The sequence below is a fragment of the Corylus avellana genome, chromosome 2 (assembly GCF_965113065.1).
Source record: "Corylus avellana chromosome 2, dhCorAvel1.hap1.2, whole genome shotgun sequence".
NCBI lineage: Eukaryota > Viridiplantae > Streptophyta > Magnoliopsida > Fagales > Betulaceae > Corylus > Corylus avellana.
In genome coordinates this window covers 12,576,245-12,598,520 of record NC_142491.1, presented here as the reverse complement: position 1 = coordinate 12,598,520, position 22,276 = coordinate 12,576,245, and the positions used below count along the sequence as shown (strand labels likewise).

The 22,276-nt window shown below is 34.6% G+C and overlaps 1 protein-coding gene and 1 long non-coding RNA gene across 2 annotated transcripts in view; both read left to right on the top strand.

Moving 5' to 3' along the window:
- LOC148587347 (uncharacterized) overlaps window positions 1-21,444 on the top strand; it is a 24,572-nt gene extending 3,128 nt beyond the window's left edge. Inside the window, exons 2-3 of the long non-coding RNA XR_015911466.1 lie at window positions 21,099-21,207; window positions 21,309-21,444. This is a non-coding gene — a long non-coding RNA (uncharacterized LOC148587347). The remainder of the gene's footprint in view (window positions 1-21,098; window positions 21,208-21,308) is intronic.
- Window positions 6,464-16,616, top strand: LOC148587348 (putative disease resistance protein RGA1). Its single transcript, XM_088513423.1, has 5 exons — window positions 6,464-6,766; window positions 13,070-13,856; window positions 13,917-16,238; window positions 16,357-16,469; window positions 16,549-16,616. The coding sequence occupies exons 1-4, from the start codon at window positions 6,464-6,466 to the stop codon at window positions 16,380-16,382; spliced, it is 3,438 nt and encodes a 1,145-aa protein (XP_088369549.1). The 3' UTR covers window positions 16,383-16,469; window positions 16,549-16,616.
- Window positions 21,445-22,276: the final 832 nt, after the last annotated feature.

Sequence of the window (22,276 nt, the reverse complement as noted above, 5' to 3'; positions counted from 1 at the left end):
ATCTCTACAACTTATTTGTCCCCAGACCCACATAAACTAATTACACAAATGTGCCAATAGTAGAATATGAGCCACTTGTTCCAACAATCTCCACCTTGACGAGTATTCACCTCTTTGAAGATAATTAAGTATTGAGCCTCCACCTGGAACTGATAAGTTTGGGGATGCCCCCTCCTTTCGTCTCCTTTCTAGCACTTGGAGACATTTGTCAAGTTCAAGCATGAACTTGTCTGCGGTAATAGGCTTTGTCAACATGTCCGCTGCTTTCTTAGAAGTGTGAATCTTTTCAAACAATTTTCAACAACCCATTCCCTAATCTTGTGAAACCCCACATCAATGTGATTGGTTCTTGCATGATACACCTGGTTCTTTGCCAAGTAAATGGCACTCTGACTGTCACAATACAACGGAACTTTGCCTTGCTGAATACCCAGCTCCCTAACTAACCCTGTAAGCCACAAAGCTTCCTTTGCAGCCTCAGCCGTTGCCATGTACTCCGCCTCAGTTGTGGACATTGCAACCATGGACTGGATTATAGACCTCCAATAAATGGGTCCTCCTGCAAGAGTGAACACATAACCCGTAGTTGACCTCCTGTCATCCAAATCCCTTGCATAATCTGCATCTACATACCAGACGACTGACAAATCACTTTTCTGTTTAACAAAAGTGATGCCATACTCTGTAATATCTTTCAAGTATCTGAAAATCCATTTGATTGCATCTTGGTGCTGTCTCCCCGGATTTGCCATGTACTTGCTCACCAAACTGACTACATGAGCAAAATCTGGCCTGGTATATACCATAGCATACATCAGACACCCCACTACACTAGCATATGGGACCTTAGACATGTCTTCAGTTTCTTCAATTGTCTTTGGACACTATGAGGTAGACAAACGGAAATGATTCGCCAAAGGTGTACTCACCAGTTTCGCATTCTCTATGCTAAACCTCTCCAACACCTTCTTCACATAGCCGGCCTGAGATAGCTACAATTTCTTGGCATCCTTGTCCCTGCAAATCTCCATCCCAAGAATCTTCTTGGTTGCGTCCAAATCCTTCATGTCAAATTCTCTACTCAACAAAACTTTCAGTTTGTTGACTTCCACTATATTTTTAGCTGCAATATGCATATCATCCACGTACAGTAACAGAAAAATAAATGAGCCATCATCAAGGCTACTCACATACACACAATAGTTATATTCACATCTCCTGTAGCCAATTCTGATCATGTAGGAGTCAAATCGCTTATACCTCTGCCTTGGAGACTACTTCAACCCCATAAAGTGACTTCTTCAACTTACAAACCAAGTGCTCCTGTCCAGGTTGACTGAACCCTTCTGGCTGCTCCATGTAAATCTGCTCCTCCAAATCACTATGGAGAAAAGCTGTCTTCACATCCATCTGCTCAAATGTCATGTCATAATGAGCTACTAAAGCCAATACTGCTCTAATGGAAGTATGTCTGACCACTGGAAAAAATATTTCCTCATAATCAACCCATTTATGTTGTGAATAACCCTTTGCTACTAGGCAAGCCATGAACTTTTCTTCCCCTTTTTCTGATACCGCTTCATTTTTCTTGAATGCATCCTATCGCCTTCTTCCTCTCTGGAAGCTCTACCAAATGCCACGTCTGGTTTTTATGCAGAGACTCCGTCTCTTCCGCCATAGCACCCACCCATCTGCTCTTCTCTTGGCTATTGATAGCCACTTGAAAAGTAGTAAGATCTCCCCTGCTGATGACAAGGGCATAAGAAACCATGTCTTCAAAATCGTTTCTGGTTGGAGGCCTGATAGTGCGTTTAGGCATGTTTGTGGCTATAGTGTGATGCTCCTTAACTCCTGAAGCAGAGACCTTTGTACCCTGAGAAGTGTTCTCCTGTACAGGAGTCTCTAACTCCACCTGCACCACCTGCTTATCACTGCCACTCATTCTAGCACCTGCTGCTCACTACCCTGAGTACTCTTCAACATGGATTCGACTTGGATGGATGCAATGCTTTTTTATTTTTTAGTGTAAACTTATTTTTGGACACTGGAACTATCATCTCTTTGACATGCTCTTCAAACTTCAAAACCTTTTACTTTGGATTCCTGAACTTTCAATTTCAATAATTTTGAATCCCTTCGTCAATTTTTTTTTTTTCATTAAAACTCTTGACAATGATGTTTATACCCCTAAATTATTTATAAAATTTTTAATTTATCCTTAATTTCAAATTAAAAATTAAAAAATTAAAATTAAAAAAATCACAAGTTGACCCACAGTTGGGCCACCTTGTGACTTTTTTTCAATTTTTTTTTAATAAAAAGAAAATTGAACGGTAATTTTGTTTTTTTTTTTTTTTGTTTTAACAGAAAAAATTGACGTAGGGGTTCAAAATGATATAAATTGAAAGTTCAGGAGTTCAAAGTGAGATGTTTTGAAGTTTGAGGGGGGCACGTCAAAAGGGGTGATAGTTTAGGAGTCCAAAGTGAAGTTTTCTCTTTTATTTTTATTTTTTAAGTTCATATATTGCTCCAATATATTTCAAAATTCACGTCACTTTGGGACCAAAAAGTAAGGGTTTGCAATTTGAATTCATGTGTTGGATTCAAGTCGTGTCGAAACATGTGTACATATAGGTCAACCATAGCCTGACTCATTTAATAACCCCTCAACCATAACCCTCTAATTTTGTATTCGGTTCATGTCGAGTTCACGAATCATGTCAAAAATTGCATGTCATTATATATGTCACGTGTTAGGTTAGAGTCGTATCGAAATATGAATATAAGATTATATAGGTCAACCCTAACACGACCAATTAAATTAACCGAGTCAAACTCTTCAACCATAACCATTTAATTTCGTGTTGAATTCGTGTCGAGTTTACGGGTTATGTCAAAAATTGTCAACCCTACAAAAAAGAGATAGAAGTCGCGCTTCTAGCGTAATTCTTTTATTTAATAGTTATAGAACTTTCAATTGTTGCAATATCTAGGAAACTGCCCTTTTGGGAATTTCATGTTTTTTTATTTATTATTTATTTATCAAGGGAATTTTTATTATTTTTTATGAGGATGGAGTACCTTGCAACATCAATGGTAGTTTGGAATGACATTGCATCAATTGAAAGTTTGGGAAGATATTATAAATTGCATGGTAGTTAGAAGTGAGTACATATAGTTTCCCTTCTTTTTAATCATTACAATAATACAAAAAGAAAGGAAAAAATATGTTTAGGGGTGATTAAACCACTTCTTTAGAATGGGTGACAATTTGTGTTTGCATGTCGAATTCGAGTCGTGTCAATGCATGAGTATTAAGAGTGTACAACCAGTTGTAGTATCAGTTATTTCCTCATAACCGCAATTGCAATCGGTTCCATTTTAAATAACCACAACCGCTAGGCTTGCGTTTAACTGCAACCAGTAATTTTTTTTTTTTTTTTTTGACATGTCTGCACAAGAGGGGGGAGGAGAATTCGAACTAGTAACCTCCGCTTCATTAGGCGTGGTCCCAGCCGATTGAGCTACTTCTTGGGGACAATCACTACTAGTAATTATGCGGTTATTGAAGATTGGTTATAAACCGATTTTCATAAATGTTTTTTTTAATATAAAACTTCAAATTTGTTAATTCAACTGAGAAAAAATGTTCATATTTCATAATATATTGTTAATTTAAACTACTAAAGTATTAATACTATTATTTATTTGTTATTTATCTCAAATGTCTCTTTTGTATATCATCGATCCAACAATGGCAAAGACTTATCCGGGAAGACTGTATTGTTTGATAAAGATCTAGGGCTACGTAATGTTATTTTGGAAGGTGATGCTATAGAGATTGTTCATGCTTTTCAGTCGGAAGACCAATTGTGGTAGAGATATGGTATGTTGATTGAAGATGCGAAGGTTGTTTTGCATAGTTTCCGATCTTGGGTCGTGATGCATACAAAAAGGGAAGCAAATACAGCTACACATTTGTTTGCAAAGGGGGTGCTCAAGACATCAATTGAGGAATGAATGGAAGAATATCCTCCTTTTATTTATGAAGTTGTACATGCCAAAAGTTGTAATCTTTGATGCTTTTTGAATGATTGAATGAGTAAGATTTCACTTCAAAAAAAAAAAAAAAAAAAAAGGTGATCCGGGAATTATATATGTTAATTCATAATTCACAACAATTACAAATCCAAAATCAATCTAAAACTAGTTTCCTCTGCAAGGCTTCCATAAAAAAACATTACAAATCCAAAAAATAAATCAACATTACAAATTCAAACACGGATGCTGATGACAATGGAACTACGGCTACGGACCTACATTTTTAAAGTAATTTAATAATAATAATAATAATAATAATAATAATAATAATAATAAAATTCGGTTACCTAGTTATTAACCGGACTTCTAAATGCCTATAACCGTTACCACAACCGGTCTAGGCTGTTATTTGGTTATCAGTTGGGGTTATTTCTGATTATCTGATTACTCGGTTAGCAGTTAATAATCGCCTCACTTGTACACCCCAAATGGGTATAAGACTATATAGGCCAACCCTAATACAACCAATTTAATTAAATGGGTCAAACCCTTCAACCATATAACACTCTACTTTTGTATTGGATTCGCAGTTCATGCCAAAAATTGCTAGCCACTATATTGCGTGTCTCGTTCAGGTCGTGTCGAGGCATGGGTATAAAGACTGTATAGGTCAACTATAACCTGACCCATATAATTAAGCAGATTAGACTCTTTAACCATAACTCTTTAATTTCATGTTTGGTTCATATCAAGTTCACGGGTCTTGTCAAAAAGTTGTCAGCTCTACTCTGAGGTGGTTAAACCATCCCTCAATAGTCTGACTTGATTTGAATTATTTATTTTAAACCGTTTATTTTCAAATAAACGGTCTAGATTAGAGGGTGGGTGGTATAAGCTACATGTCACGCTATTCCACCCATCTCTTTTGGAAGAAAGTTCTTGATCATTTCGAAGATTGCAAGAAAGAGCAAAGAATCCAATTAATACTTGAAAGAATTCAAGAAAAGTATTTAAGAATAATGAAGAAAGCAACTTCAACGCCTCAAGGAATTCAAGAAAAGTATCCCAAACAGTGAAAGCATCTTCTGTTCTTCGGCAATGAAAAGAAAACAAGAATACTTATACAAGATTACAAGATTACAAATTAATCATTAGGTTGTAGCTAAAGATCTTGAGTTTTGCATAATATTCCTTTCTCTTCGTAAGTGTTTTTTTTTTTGTTTTTCAAAAAAAAAAAATTACATTTTAAATAACAACAACATAATGATTTTGAGATTAAAGAAAAATGTTCAAATCTCAACAACACATGATAAGTTATATGTCACGCGGATCTGGCTTACATGCTGTTATTTTAATAACAGCATGTATGCTGTAGTAAAAGCAACGGCCGTTACTTTTATTACAGCATACATGCTGTTATTAAAATAACAGCATGTAAATGAGATCCATGTCACTCTATTCCACACATCTCTTTTGGGAGAGAAAGTTTTCGATTTCGTAGATGTCAAGAAAGGGCAAAGAATCCAATACTTGAAAGAATTCAAGAAAGGTATTATTTACAAACGATGGAAAAAAGAAAAAGAATAATGAGGAAACCAACTTCAACACCTTAAGGAATTCAAGAAAAGCAACCCAAAAAAGGAACATGAGTTTTGTATAATCTTCCTAATTTTTCTTCGTAAGTTTTCTTTTTATAAAAGAAAAAAGTTAACGTACATTTAAAATAACAATATCATAATGATTTTGAGATTAAGCAAAGAGAAATGGTAAACATCCCAAATATTCTTCTCAAAAGTTGGTTCCTAAATGATGTGTCACCATCCCATGAGTTGATAACACATTTTTCAGAATAATAAATCTCATAAGATTGTGACACATCATTTTGGGAACTTACTTTTGGAAAGAAAATTTGGATATGTAGCACTTAATTCTCTTCAACAAAAGGCTCATTTGGCCGCTTAGTGGCTTCCTTTATAGAAACACATAATATGATTAATATAAAGCGGAATAATAATAAATAAAGGAAATAAAGATAGACATAAAAATTAAGGTGGTTCGGCATATATTATAGGCTACATAATTGCGTAATGTATGATTTGAGTACACATTTTTATTTATAGAGCTTTACATATGATTTGAAATATTTCAAATACAAACATATTCCTTAAATTAGAATTAATAAATATAATCTAAATCCATTGATTTAAGAAATACAAAATCAACATTATCACAAACAACTTATATCCTTTAACATCCTTCAGCAAAAGCCAAGAACCTAATTCACCTTTTAATTTGTTTCTATATTTCATGTGTAACATGCAAGCAAGGGGTGTTATAAATATATATAGGCCAGCCTACGCCTTCCTACCACACACCAAAAAAACTTATCTTTAATTAGCATTCCTCCACTCACCTCCAAGAAATGGCAGAAGGAGTTCTCTTCAACATTGCTCAGGCGATCCTTGGGAATTTGGGTCCCCTGGCTTTCAAAGAGATCAATCTGCTCTGGGGTTTCAAAGATGAACTTGAAAAGCTTAAGGACACAGTTTCCACAATCCAAGTTGTGCTTCTGGATGCAGAGGAGCAACAGGTTGTGAGGCATGCAGTTAGAAATTGGCTGGAAAAGCTAGAGCATGCCATGTATGATGCAGATGACTTGCTAGATGATTTCTCCACTGAAGCTTTGCGGAGAGAAATTATGACCCGTGATAAGACGGCAAAAGAGGTATTGTTAACACTCTCAATCTGTTGGGACTATGTTCTTTTTTTTTTTTCTTTTTTTTTTTTTGTGAGAATTAGAATATTAACTAAACATAATAAATTCATTGACTTAAAAACTATAGGAGAAATTTCACAAAGCTACCATAAACTTCTACACGTTTTGAAAGTAGTTCTCCATAGTTTAAAAACTCTCAATTAATAGTATTGAACTTTCAATTTTTTTTCAATTACCTCATTCAGTTAGAATTTTCTGTTAAATCTTGTCAAAATTTATAAAATACCCTTATTTTTTGTTATAAAAAATAAAAAATAAAAAAATTGTAAAGATTCAGGTGTTTACTTTGGTTATAAAAAAAACATCTTTATAATATTTTTGCAAATTTTTTTTATAAAAAACGATATAGGTATTTTAGGCATTTTGACAAAAATTAACGAAAAATCTTAATAGAATGAGGTAATTGAAAGAAATTGAAAGTTCGATACCTTTAATTGAGGGTTTATAAACTTTGGGAGAGTGGTGTCAAAACGAGTCGGAGTTCGGGGAGTTTTCTGAAATTTCCTCAAAACTTTATTAAACTTAAATGCCGAGAAGTAAAGTCATAAAATATAAATTCATAAGAGTTCTTAAAACTCTCTCTCTTGTGCCCTTCAACACTCAATGAAAATAAAGTGGAATGAAACATAAGGGTATCGAACTATAGGAGAAATTTCACAAAACTACCATAAACTTCTACGCGTTTTGAAAGTAGTTCTCTATAGTTTAAAAACTCTCAATTAATAGTATCGAACTTTCAATTTTTTTCAACTCCCTCATTTAGTTAGGATTTTCTGTTAAATCTTGTCAAAATTTATAAAATACCCTTATTTTTTGTTATAAAAAATAAAAAATAAAAAAGTTGTAAAGATTCAGGTGTTTATTTTTGTTATAAAAAAAACATCTTTATAATATTTTTGCAAATTTTTTTTATAAAAAACGATATAGGTATTTTAGGCATTTTGACAAAAATTAACGAAAAATCTTAATAGAATGAGGTAATTGAAAGAAATTGAAAGTTCGATACCCTTAATTGAGGGTTTATAAACTTTGGGAGAGTGGTGTCAAAACAAGTCAGAGTTTGGGGAGTTGTCTGAAGTTTTCCCAAAACTTTATTAAACTTAAATGCCGAGAAGTAAAGTCATAAAATATAAATTCATAAGAGTTCTTAAAACTCTCTCTCTTGTGCCCTTCAACACTCAATGAAAATAAAGTGGAATGAAACATAACATGACATACAGCTCCCCCATCTAGTTATGCATAAATTTTACATAGTAGTTATAAAAAAATATAGGGAAAGTCACGTACCCCCTCAAACTACCACCTAACTGACAATGTCTCATCCAAACTTTTAATTGTAACAATGTCTCCCCAAACTATCAAAACATTGTCAATGTTCCCCTCCAATAACGAAATTACCCCTAGTAAAATAAAAACAAAAAAATACTAAAACTTTTAGAAAAATAAAACTATATAAATATAACCCAAGTGCTAGCCAAATATAAAAAAAATAAAAAATAAATAAATAAATAAATAAATTAAATTAAATTAAATTAAAAAATTAAAAAAAAAAATTAAAAAATTAAAAAATTTTGATTTTTTTAATAAGAATTGAAATTTTCCTTTTTTTTTTTCTTAAATTTTTAAAACAAAAATATAATGCAAGGCTACTATGTCTAAACCAGCACATAACAAATCTCACCACCCTAGGCTCTTAATAGGTTCATAAAACATAGTAAACGATAACAACATGCAACCTTAAGAAAACATGAAGTGGTTGATGGGTGTGGGAGTGAGGAATGAAGACGAGGATGGGGTATTTATAGGGGAAGGGGCATGTAGTATGCTGGAAAAGTACTGGATAATAGGTTGAAATTACTTTTCAGACTGTCATCGAACGTTCGATACTATGCATGGATGTTCAGTGTAATATTACCCAACGGTTCTAGGGTTACGGGTCGAACGTTTGGTGGTCCCTCATCAAATGTTTGGCCATAAGCTAAACGTTGATTTGTTTTTTTTTTTTTTTGCTTTTTAAATAAAAAGGTTTTAAAACCATTGCAAGTAACAGTTGCATTATAAAAGTGTTTAACAAATTTTTTATTTTTTGAATGGTTGTATTTTTTTCAAGTTTTGAAATTTTGGAGCATCACAAATAAGGCCTGACTACCTAACCCACGATGCTAAGACATGTTAGCCTTAACTTTACATTCTAATCATACAAACCCTAGTTAGAAGTAGGTCATAATCGTTGACCCTTCCTAGCTTTTCCTCCTTATAAAAAATATTTATTTGTTAGAAAGAGGCTTAGGGCTTAATCTTGATTAAAACCCGTTTTCTTGGTGTTTTACTATGAAAATAAAAATTTACTTTAAATAAATATCAGTTCCATAAAAATACCTTTTATTTCTATTTAATGATTTGTAAAACCATTTTTAGTTAGAAATTAATTTATCTTCCTATGTTTACTTAAGAAGATTATCAAAAATTTTAAAACTAATTTTCTGAGTTTTAAGATGGGGAATTGCCACCCAACTTAGTTGAATCTTCTCCTAACTAGTTTCTCAATTCTAAAGCTATATACAACTTAAACGGACTTAAAATAAAAAAAAACATGCCATGCTAGTTTTTGGCCTAATTAACCTAAAACGCCTTTTTAGGCCCATAATCTAATTACACACATGTGAAATCAATTGGTGTGACGAAGAACATAAAAACGCAAGGAATCGAATCCTCTCTACTCTATAATGGACTGGAGAATATCCAGTTTATGGTTATGATTTCTTCTCAAAAGTCATAGGGCCACATATAGGAAACATATCCCATTAATAAAAATAATAATAAAATATTATTTTTTTTAAAAAAAAACAAATTAATAAAAAAATACAGGGGTGGCGAGAAGAAATACTAACCATGAATTGGATATTCTCCAGTCCATTATGGACTAGAGAGGATCCTGTTCCAAAACCACAACCATGGCCATTTATGACCAAGTTACGATAATCTGACAAAGTTTTGTGTCTCTTGTTGTGACAAATGCAAATCCAAGATCACCAAAGAAGTAGAAAAGTGCAGAATAGAAAAATAAACACAACCACACAAGACGCCAAAATTTAAGTGGTTCGGCTTAACAAGCCTACATCCACTGGCGGAGACGATCCAGGAGAAATTCACTAACAAAAGAGTGGAGTACAAAGAGTAGTACAAACAAAACCACTCAAACCCAAAAGCCCCAATACACCCCAATCTCACTCAAAAGAGAATTAGATACAAAAGAGAAAAATATTCTCTAAAATTCTCTAAGCTTTAAGCACTCCAAAAGTGAGATCAAAATGAAAGAAAAAAAATGGTGTATCCCTTCTTCTCTTTGCAACACAAGTCCCTCTCTCTCAGCAACTCTTTCTTTTCTTCTTTCTCTCTTTTTCTTGCTTAAGTTGCTGCTGCCCTCTTCACCTTCTTGATGACCGAATGGCTTCAAATAAAACAAAGCCAGCCTTTTCTCAAAGCTTCTAGAAGAAGCTCAATAGATGGAGAGAAAGAGAGACGTGTGGGAGAGAAAAAAAACAAGACAAAGAGTATGGGATGCCATACTGCTGTGGGGCCCACGGTAAGACTTGTGAAAACAAGTCACAAAATCTGACAAATCTCCACCTTGACTTGAATTTCATCAAGTCTTCAACACAAATATCCTCAAGACGTCTCCTCCAATACCCTTAAGGGTAATTACAAACTACAAACACCAATCAAGCCCAAGCAATGCTTGAACTTAAGGATCGGAAGTGGCTTAGTCAACATGTCCGCTGGATTTTCCGCCGTAGCAATTTTCTTCACTATGATATTACATTGTGTCACGACCTCCCGAAGAAAATGATATCTGACATCAATGTGTTTGGTCCTCTCATGATACATTTGATTTTTGGTCAAATGTATTGCGCTCTGGCTATCATAAAATACAACAGTCTCATCCTGTTGCAAACCCAAATTACTAACCAAACCTCTGAGCCAAATAGCTTCTTTCACTGCCTCTGCTGCTGCCATATACTCTGCCTTCGTAGTGGACAAAGCAACTGTCGACTGTAAAGTCGCTTTCCAACTAATGGCACACCCCGAGAGAGTGAAAACAAAACCTGTCAGAGATCTTCTTTTATCCAAATCACCAGCATAATCTGAATCAACATAACCAGTAACACTGGAACTGATACCACTGCCTCTATCATAGACTAAACCAACCTCTGTAGTGCCCCGTAAATAACGGAGTATCCATTTCACTGCTTGCCAGTGAACCTTGCCCGGATTCGCCATGTAAAACGACTAACAACACTGACTGCCTGTGAAATATCTGGACGAGTGCACACCATAGCATACATGATGCTTCCAATTGCACTGGAGTAAGGAACATGTGACATGAACTGCTCCTTCTCCTCACTCTGTGGTGCTGACGCTGCTGAGAGTCTGAAATGAGCTGCAAGTGGAGTACTCACTGATTTAGAATTATGCATACCAAAGCATTCAAGTACTTTCTCAATGTACTTTTTCTGTGACAAGTACAACTTTCCCGCTTTTCTATCCCTGTGAATCTCCATACCAAGGATTTTCTTCGCAGCACCCAAATCCTTCATTTCAAACTCATCACTCAACATAGATTTTAATCTCTTAATCTCCAACATGCTTTTAGCAGCAATAAGCATGTCATCCACATAGAGTAACAAATAAGCAAAAGAACCATCAGACAATTGCCTGTAATACACACAGCTGTCATAGCTACTTCTTGTGTAACCATGTCCGATCATAAAGCTGTCAAAGCGCTTGTACCACTGTCTTGGAGATTGTTTTAAACCATACAACAACCTCCTCAACTGACAAACATGATCTTCTTTACCTTCAGCAATGAACCCTTCTGGCTGATGCATGTAAATGGTTTCCTCAAGCTCACCATGCAGAAATGCAGTTTTCACATCAAGTTGCTCAAGTTCCAAATCATTTAAAGCAACCATGGCAAGCAAAACACGAATAGAACTATGTCTCACAACAGGAGAGAAGTATGAAGTTTTCATGAGAAAATAGGGGGTAGCGGAATAGGTGTTTGGAGAAAAAACACTTTAGCTCCCTGAATTAGCATTTTTTTTATACTTATACCATGCACTAAACTCTAAAAAGTGACATTTAGCCTCCTTAAACTACCATCCAATATGTCCCCAAGAGATAGCTCAATCGGCTAGGACCACTCCTAATGAAGCTGAGGTCACTAATTTGAATCCTCCTATCCCTTTTGTGCGGACATGTCAAAAAAAAAAACTACCATCCGATATGAAATAAGCCACTTTGTTAATAATTGGGGTCAAAATAGACCAAAAGTAGTCATGTGAACTGCACATGGTGATTTTTCAATTTAACTTCCAAAAATACCCTTGATTTATTTAATAAATAAAAAAAATGAAATTATGTAAAAGAAATAGATAAAAAAAAATTAAAAATTAAAAATACTACAAAAAAACTACTTTTAAAAAAGAAATGGGTAGCGTAGTTCGGCCACCCCTTTTGGATTTTGGTAGCGTTTTGTTTCCATTTTTTTTTTTTTTTTTAATTCAGTTCAAAACTTTACTTAAGTATTTTCATTTCGTTTTGGTTTTTAATTTTTAGGGATATTTTGGTAATAAATATTTAAAAGTAGTCATATGTAGCACGAATGATTGCTTTTCCGTCTATTTTGACACCAATTGATAGTTGATACCATAGTAACTTATTTGACATAGGAGAGTAGTTTAAGGGGTTCGAATGTCATTTTCAAATTTTGATAGCATAAGTGAAAAAATGGTGGTAAATTAAGGGGGTTAAAGTATATTTTTACCTCAAATCTCGGAAGAAGGAAAAAAGTGAGGGGACTATAGGGGTCGATCGAATACAGTGTGTTTCAGGATAGAGTTTCTCTTTTCTAATTCAAATAGGATTAGGTTTTTATTCCAAGTTTCATTAGGATTTCAGTTAGGGCTTAAAATTAAAGTTTGGACAAAAATACCCCTAGCAGTTAGGGTAAAATTTATTTCAAAATAATTTCTAACAATTAAACACATACAATTTACTTCTCGAAGCAGGACTTGGATAAAAATAAAATCCTGTAAAACCATGCAACATGCTGCTAGGGTTCCATTATATCTACGCTTCTTGATTTTTTTTTTTTTTGAATAATAAAATTAATAATACTAGTAATGTCACATTAATGAGTTTGATGCATGTAAACTAGATTACCCTAATATCTAGGGTTGGATGTTACAGGTACGCATCTTCTTTTCCAAGTCAAACCAGCTTTTATATGCTCTTAAAATGGGCCATAAGATTAAGGTGATAAGGAAGAGGTTAGATGCCATTAATGCAGACGCAATGAATTTCAACTTTAAGTTGCGCACTAAAGAGACACCAGTTACAAATAAGAAGAGGGATAACACTCATTCTTTTGTACAAGCAGAAGCAATTATTGGTCGAGAGGATGATAAGAAGGCAATTATAAGCCATCTGACGGACTCTAGTGTCGAAGAGAATGTTTCAATCCTTCCAATTGTTGGCATCGGGGGATTAGGAAAGACTACACTAGCTCAACTCATATTCACTAGTAAGGAGATTGAAAAGCATTTTGACCTAAAAATGTGGGTTTGTGTCTCCGATAACTTTGATGTTAAAATCATTGTTGAAAAAATCTTAGAATCTGCAACAAGTGAAAAAACAAAAAAGCTTGCAATGAATACTTTGGTTAAAGAACTTCGAAAAAATATTGATGAAAAGAAATTCTTACTCGTTCTGGATGATGTGTGGAATGAGGATATTATCGAGTGGCTTCAGTTGAAAGAATTGTTGATGGGTGGTGCAAGAGGCAGTAGAATATTAGTAACTACACGCAGTGAAAATGTTGCAAAGATTACCCACACAACTAAACCACATTTATTAAGGGGTTTAGATGAGCACGCATCATGGTCTTTATTTAAGCAAACTGCATTTGAAAAAGGACAAGAGCCGAAAAATCCAAGCGTTGTGGCAATTGGGAAGGAGATTGTAAAGAAGTGTGTAGGTGTCCCTCTCGCTATAAGGACAATAGGAAGCTTATTGTACTTAAAAAATCCTGAAACAGAGTGGTTGTCTTTTAAGAATGATGAACTTTCAAAAATATCTCAAGAAGAAAATGATATCTTACCAAATTTGAAGCTGAGTTATGACCATCTTCCCTCACATTTGAAGCATTGTTTTGCTTATTGTAGTTTGTTTCCAAAGGATTACAAGATTAATATACTGACGCTTATTAAGCTTTGGATAGCACAAGGGTTTGTCAAGTCATCTGATGATCAAAATCGATGCTTGGAAGAGGTTGGTCATGAGTATTTTATGGATTTACTATGGAGATCATTCTTTCAAGAAGCTGAAACAGATGGGTTTGGTAATGTAATTAAATGCAAAATGCACGATCTCATGCATGATCTTGCCATATCAGTGGCAGGATCGTTGATCACCACAATAGATGATAAGAAGAGAAACATTGATGAGAAAGCTCGGCATGTATCAGTTGCTTACGATATAAATATTTCATGTGGAGTTCCAACTTTATTGTGTAAAGCAAGTCGGATGCGAACACTTCTTTACTTTGGACGGCACTTTAAGGATAATATTGATTGTGAGGCAACTTTTTCAAGTTCCAAGTTCTTACGTGTGTTGGATTTGCATGATTTTTCAAGTTATCCACTTCCGTTGCAAAATTTAAGCTATATCGGAAAGTTGAAGCATTTAAGGTATCTAGATCTTTCAGGAAACATAGGTATGAAGAAGCTGCCAGATTCTCTAACCAGTTTGCAAAATTTGCAAACACTAATACTCTCCTTTTGTGAGTCACTAAAAGAATTGCCGAGAGACATTAAAAAATTAGTCAACCTTCAGCATCTTGAGATAGATGCTTGTGGTTTAACTTATATGCCACTTGGATTGGGGCAACTGACTAATCTTCGGACGTTATCCACATTTTATGTCCACTTGGATTCTCATTCCAGACATAGTGGTAGCAGTGGTTTACAAGAACTAAAGGGATTAAATAAGCTAAGAGGAAAGCTAGAGATTGTAAATTTGGGACATGAGAAAGGTGTTGCGTCAGAATTTAAGGCTGCAAGTCTAAATGAGAAACAACATCTTCATACTTTGAATATACGGTGGAGTATTGAAGGAGATGTCGATAATTTGGATGTTGTTGAGGATGAAGCGTCATTGAATGGCTTCCAACCACACTCAAATTTGAAATATCTTTTCTTACAATTCTATCGGGGTTCAAAGCTTCCGAGTTGGATTTTGTTACTGATCACAAATCTTGTTAGATTTGAATTAAGGTATTGTCGGAAAATCCAATATCTACCACCATTGAGTCAACTGCCTTCCCTCAAGGAGCTTTCTCTTATGGATTTGAAGGCTATGGAGTACATATCAGACGATGGTGATAGCAATGAGTTCTCTTCTTCTTCGACGGCACCAACACCATTTTTCCCATCGCTCGAGTATATCAGCCTCAGTGTATGCCCTAATCTCAAGGGGTGGTGGAGGAGGAGGGATTCTTCTGTGGAGGTAAATAGTGATAGTCATAATTCCGTTGAAGTAACGGAGCATCGTTTACTCCCTCCCTTTCCTCGTCTTTCAAAATTAAAGATCTACAATTGCCCTATGTTGACTTCCATGCCAATGTTTCCACATCTTGAAGAAGAGTTGGTCCTTGAAATAGCGAGCTCAAAGCCACTGCAACAGACAATGGTGATGAATATGGCAGCACCGCAAAGCCCAACGTCAACAGCAACAGACTCCTCTTCATTCACTCCTCTCTCAAATTTGAAGTCTATATACTTCAAGTCTATTGAGGATCTAGAAACTTTGCCACTGCGAAATCTCTCTTCTCTTAAGTCTTTGACGATATATGGTTGCCAGATATTAAAGTCTCTCTCCCTACAACATCTCACTGCCCTTCAAGTCCTACGTCTTATGGATTGTCCTAATCTTGAGCTAGCCAACGATGAGGATGGGATGCAATGGCAAGGGCTTACGAGCCTCCTCTCCATTTTGTTCTGGAGACTTCCAAAATTGGCGTCTCTCCCCTCGGGGCTTCAACATGCTACCACTTTACAAAAACTTCAGATTTGGGATTGTGAAAGCTTGACGGCTATACCAGAGTGGATCCACAACTGCAAATCACTTCAATTGCTTGACATTAGTACATGCTCCAGATTGGCATCACTCCCCGAAGGAATGCGTAGGCTAACGTCTCTGCAGAATCTAACAATTGTGGATTGTCCCATCCTATTGCAAAGATGCAAGAGAGAAACAGGTGAGGATTGGCCCAAGATTGCTCACATTCCAGAGTTAAACTTAGAATATCCACCTCAGCAAGAAGAAAATTCAATCATCCATGCAGCTTCGACTGATTCAGGTATATTATATTACTCGTCATTTTATTTGAATCATCTGTAGAAATTAAAGGTCCCACCTTCTACACCTTCGTTTTCTTCATTTTTCTCTCTTAGTATTTGTTGGTCATTAAATTTCAGATGCAGAAGCGGCAACAACGAATTGAAGCCCAGACGAAACAGGGGATTGGAAGCTTATTAAAAAATCTAGGGCACTGCATACGTGATTCTTCACATTTTAGGAGAAATATTTGGTAAATTATTATTTTTTATTTCATTTCTTCATTTTCAACGATACATAGTTTGGTGCTTTATTTCTCATTGTTTTAACAGAGTGAAAACTGGCACTTGGTGAAACTCGAGCAAATACTTTGCGGAAGATCCAATCTGTAAACAACACTCAGAGAACTCCAAGCTGCACTGGTATTCATTTTGGTTCAATTATTTCTTACATATAAGCTTCCCACATGTCACTTTATATCTCTTACCATTAAGTGGAAATTGTTCCTAAACATCCTCTCATATTGCTTCAAACTTCTATATGTTTATCGTCTTGGTTTAAAATGATTGATTTATTGGAAAGGGCACTCTTTTTTTTTATAATCACTATATGCACGATCTGAAGACTGACCACAGTTTTAAGTGCTACAAGGGTCGAGGTATCTGAAGACTGACACTTTCTGACAAGTATTTTGAGAAGGTTGTAGAGTCTAACTGTCCATTCAAATTGAAGGGTTGTCTATCATTTTTCAGCTATTGTTTGTTTTATTCACTTGAGTTTCTGAATTCTAGAGGGAAATGCATATGAAAGCAGAATGGGGTAGGAGAATTATGGAGGATTTGTGCAATGATTGTATTTAGAGAAATGGCATGCGAATAGACATTAAGTTGATTCTGTTATGAGCTTCTTAATATGAAATTTGAAATTTTTGGGCATTTTCATTTTTGTATTAAATACAAAATACTAGTGACTTTATCAGGATTAGGAACAAAGCGCAAATCAATACTACTCTGAATCATATAAAAATGAATTTGGAAATGACATCAACAAGGTATGAAATTGAGCTCTGTATGAATTCAAAGAAATAATGTATTTTTGTTCTCATTTTGACCTCGCATCTTGCTGTTGATTGAGTTATTGCATGGCACTTTGGCTTGGAATGGTTCGTTTGGTAAACGATTTCGTTTCGGTTTCGGTTTGATATTGTAGCAAAAATTGATTGATATGAAAAAAAGTAAAAATGTTTTTTTTGAAAAAGTGAAAAAAGTAAGGATGTTTGGTATGGAAAAATGAAAAAAATTTGTTTTGTAGTGATTTTTTTATTTGGATAGTAATAGAAAGTGATTGATGTGATATAAAAAGTAAGAGAATGTTGAAAAAAATGAAATGGAATTTAGGGGCTTCTTGAATCAAAACAGAGTGATGTCATTTTCTTGGGAGTTAATGAAGAAACTTTATGTGGTTACATATTTTAGACTTATATTATCCATGATCTCTAAGGCTGGGAATTTCATCTTCTAGAAGAAAGGATACATTTCATTTCATTCTCTTCCTGTTTTTTTTTTTTTTTTTTTTTTTTTTCGGTCTTATATGCAGGATCTGCAGAGTTCTGACCCTGAGTTTCTTGCAATACTAAGGGCCACAATTAAATGCTTGACTCCTCCTGAGAAGTGTTTTGAGAAGATTCTTTGTCTGGCAGTTAACAAACGAGGAACAGATGAAGGAGCACTCATTAGGGTTGTCACTACAAGGGCCGAGGTTGACATGAAGTTCATAAGAAAAAGGGTTTGGATAAAACATCTCACTTCAATAGTAAGTGGCTCTACTATGTATAATAAAGTGCCACGAGGATATCCCTTATATAATTAATTGATTATTGCCTTTCTAGACATCCTATTTTTAATTAGTCAACAAATTATGCAGGAATAAATGTCATGATTAATTTACTTTTCATTAGAACTTTGTATTTTGATGCTTTAGTTATACTCAAGTAGTGGATATTGTGAAGGAGTGAAACAATATTTCGTGGTTGTTAAATTTTAGTTTTAAAAGTATAGCAACCTGTTGAAGCATAGAAGAAATAGTTAGTAAATTACATTTATTTTCTTTTGTTTCTTGATTTCTAATAATATACGGTTTTCCATGCACAGAGTTGATGATATGATGTACCTGATATGGTGTTTCATGGTCCATTGTGTAATCGGAGAAAAAACTGGCAATTACTGAAATAAGATTAAATATTGTGGGGAGGGCCAAATCTGGCAACTGAATGGTAAGAATCAACTTTTTGCATAGATATTCATTTGGCCAAATCCTAATGTTGATTAATTAGCTTAGTTTGAAATAAATACACAACTAGATATTTAATTTTAGAGTTTAGAGGTTAGATATGCACGATTTTAGGGATGCATTTCACTTTATGCTCCATTTTGACTGGATTTTTCATCATTAATTCAAATACTCATTTCAATTAAATGAAAATTGTGCCTAAATATTTATTCTAGCTTTTATATCAGTTATTACAGGGTAGGCTGCCTTGGTTTGAGACCATAAGTTGATGTTCAAGAGCTTCTTATGTTTGTCTTCGTAGAAGCTTTTATAGCAAAATCTATGATACATCTTCAGGTATAAGCAATTAGTTTTCACTTTAACAGATGATCCATTATAACATGAGAGATCCATTGACTATTATTACTAGCAATATATATATAGACAGCGTATTAGTGAAAGCCTTTCATTGGTGAAGCTATTCTTTCTATATATATATATATATTACCAACACCAAATGATGTCTTTGCTGCTCTATGTATTTTAAAAATATGAAAGTTCTGGTTTCTCTTCCCTCTGCCAAAAGTAGTGCAGGACTCTGACGATGAAGCATAGGAAAAACAGAGGGGGAGGCGAATAATATATGTCTTTTACAGGGAATTCAAAATAGTTGATGAGAATGAGTAGTTGTGATATGAAAGGAGTAGAAAAAAAAAATTTATATCAGTAAACTGGGTTATATTAAATTTATATCTGATTCCCCATTTGTAATGGATGTCAAAAAGTTGTTGCAATATTGCATTCTTTATGATAGCTTTTTGTGTTAGCTCTTAAAGACTGCAACCTAACTTCAAGGATATCTTTAATTTCAAGAACCTAGCTTGTTCTTGGCTATAATTCCTTGTGAAGCATAGGTTCACATTGAGATATTGCAAATCAATATGTTGTTAATTTATCTCATTATACTTGTTTTGCTTGCAAAACTAATTGTCAATAATTTTCATCTTTATGCTTTTCCAACTTTAACCATTTTAATCATAAAGAATTACTAGACATGTGAATTAATCATATCAGCAAGTTTGTGTAGTTCTTATTTTCTTTAGCTTTCCCCTTTTGTGAAGTCCAAACATGGAATAGAATAAGTTGGTGATAAAGGCCTTTAGTTGATGGATTAAGAAGATGAGTGGTTGATATAGCTTACCACAAAGCACAAGCAATTGGCAATTTAATGAATCAAATTAGACTGGTTAGCTGTTTTTGCAGAGAAATATGTGATTACTCAATTGAGATGGCTCTTTAGGACTAAGAATTTTAAAGGTGTCATTTGGTAAGTGCTTTAACTTTCATCTTTGAAGTGATCTTATTTTTTAAGGAAGCTTAGCACACCACAAAGTTGTAATCTAGCCATGGACACTTAGATAAATGACATCTATGAAAAATCATAAAAATCCCGAATTTTGTTGTCTGAAGCCTAGGCTTCTTGTTGAGGGTCCAGATCCTCTTGTTGACTAGTCGGTAAGCTCTGAAATTGGTTCTAAAATTACAATTCAAGCAATAGTAGCTTTCTGATGGGGGAGGGGAAGACCAAATAGTCATTTTACTAATTGTATCATCTGTCACTCATCCTGTAATACTACTCTTTCAGGCTGAAAACACTATAGGCGTTGTTTTGGATAACAATTTAACTACATAATTAAGCATGTAATTCATTAAATTAAACATATAATAGTTGGAGACTGAAAATGTGTTTGTCCTAACTGACACCAGGTAATTTACTTTCCAAATAAGATGACAAGAGTCAGCTGTATCATATGTTGGAACTGTGAAATGGCCACCTCAACAATTTCAAAGGGACTTCCATTTTTTGTCATAGTGGAAGATTAGGGAACGTAATTGGATGTTTATTAAAGAACTGTATTTTTGGTTTCTTTCTAGATTAATTACCACCTCCAAAAAACGTATAAATTTTTTCAAGACTACCATATATGTCCAAGCATGCAGCAATCATACATGGAATAAATATTTAGTTTACAACTATAGCCTGGTGATGCAAACAGGCGCTTGAAACTTCTATGAAGGAAACGAAGCACACCAAGATTCATCACAGTTGGTGGTGGAGCTGTTGGAAAGACTTGCATGCTCAGATCTTATATCAGCAATAACTTCCCCACGGTTTACTTTTTCACACAAATCCAGCTTTAAAATGTAAGAATAAGAATAAACTCAGAGTCTAACTATTCTAGTAATTACATTATGATATATGTTTTCTTTCTTCAAATCCTTGTAGGATTATGTGCCCAGTGCCCACTGTGTTCGACAACTTTAGTGCTAATGTCGTGGTTAGTTGATGGTAGCACAGTTAACCTTAGACTATGGGACACTGCTGGTAAGCAATTGCTTCATGGGTGAAATCAGCTTGTACTTAGAAATTTATATTTTAGACTCAAAAATTGGTAAAAATTAGGCATCAGCAACTTGAATTAGATATATATTTTTTTGTTGGTGTTTGTTTTTTCAACCGCACAGACACACCCTTTACATATTTAGTTTTCATAGAGAATAAAATTATGTAATTTCCTCTGTAGTATGTACCTAACGAAGTTGGTGAACACAGGACAGGAGGATTATAACAGGCTAAGGCCTTTAAGTTACAAAGGTGCAGATGTTTTCTTGTTGCCTTCTCTCTCATCAGCAAACCTTGCTAGGAAAATATCTCCAACAAGGTTTTTCATCAAAACTCAATAACAATTGTTCTTAATTTCTTTGGTTAACTTATGGGTAATTTTTCAGTATCAGCCTGACACATCTATTTCTTGGCTTCTAGTGAATCCCCTCAACTGTGCCAATAGTGAATCCCTCCAGATTGGCATCACTCCCCGAAGGAATGCGTAGGCGAACGTCTTTGCAGAAGCTAATAATTGTGGATTGTCCCATCCTATTGCAAAGACGCAAGAGACACACAGGTGAGGATTGGCCCAAGATCGCTCACATTCCAGAGTTAGGCTTACGGTGTTTGACTCACCAAGAAGAAAATTTAATCACCCATGCAGCTTCGACTGATTCAGGTATATTACTCATCATTTTATATGAATCCTTCATAGAAATTAAAAGTGCCCACCTTCTACACCTTCATTTTCTTCATTTTTCTCTCTATGTATTTCTTGGTCATTAAATTTCACTGGATATATCAGAGTTTAGATTTGCACGATTTTGGGGATGCATTTTTAGTTTATGCTCCAATTTCACTGGATATCTCTTACCATTAATTCAATAATTATGTGGAAATTGTTCCTAAACATTATACTCTCTCATTGCTTCTAGCTTCTATATGTTGATAGTCTTGGTTTAAAACAATAGCTTGACGTAGATGCTTATGGCATACAACAAATTCAAGGGCTTCCCATTTTCCAGGTGGTTTGTTTTTGGCTTTGTTAGAGCTCCACCACAATCTGTGTTCATCTACAGAGATATAGGTGGGTGATTTTCACTTTTGTAGATGTCTCATTTGGAGGGTTGCTTTTCAGTTTTGCTTTCTATTTATATTCTATTTGTCTATTCAGATTGAAGTGCTTGTGTTCTTAGAACAATTTTTATTTGCATTATCATTTTTGAGCTATTGGTTCTTTTATTCATTTAATTTCAAGAACCTAGCTAGTTCTTGGATATGATTCCTTGTGAAGCATAGGTCCACATTTAAATATTGTGAATCAATACTGTGTTAATTTTTCTCATTATGCTTGTAAAACAAATTCTCAATTATTTTCATCTTATGCTTTTCCTACTGCAATAATT

Excerpts from the sequence above, each read along its gene's own strand:
- LOC148587348 (XM_088513423.1), top strand. The coding sequence starts at position 6,464 with ATGGCAGAAGGAGTTCTCTTCAACATTGCTCAGGCGATCCTTGGGAAT. Across the intron at positions 13,857-13,916 it reads GATTGTAAAGAAGTGTGTAG|AGTGGTTGTCTTTTAAGAAT; the intron begins GTGTCCCTCTCG and ends ATCCTGAAACAG. Across the intron at positions 16,239-16,356 it reads TGCAGCTTCGACTGATTCAG|ATGCAGAAGCGGCAACAACG; the intron begins GTATATTATATT and ends ATTAAATTTCAG.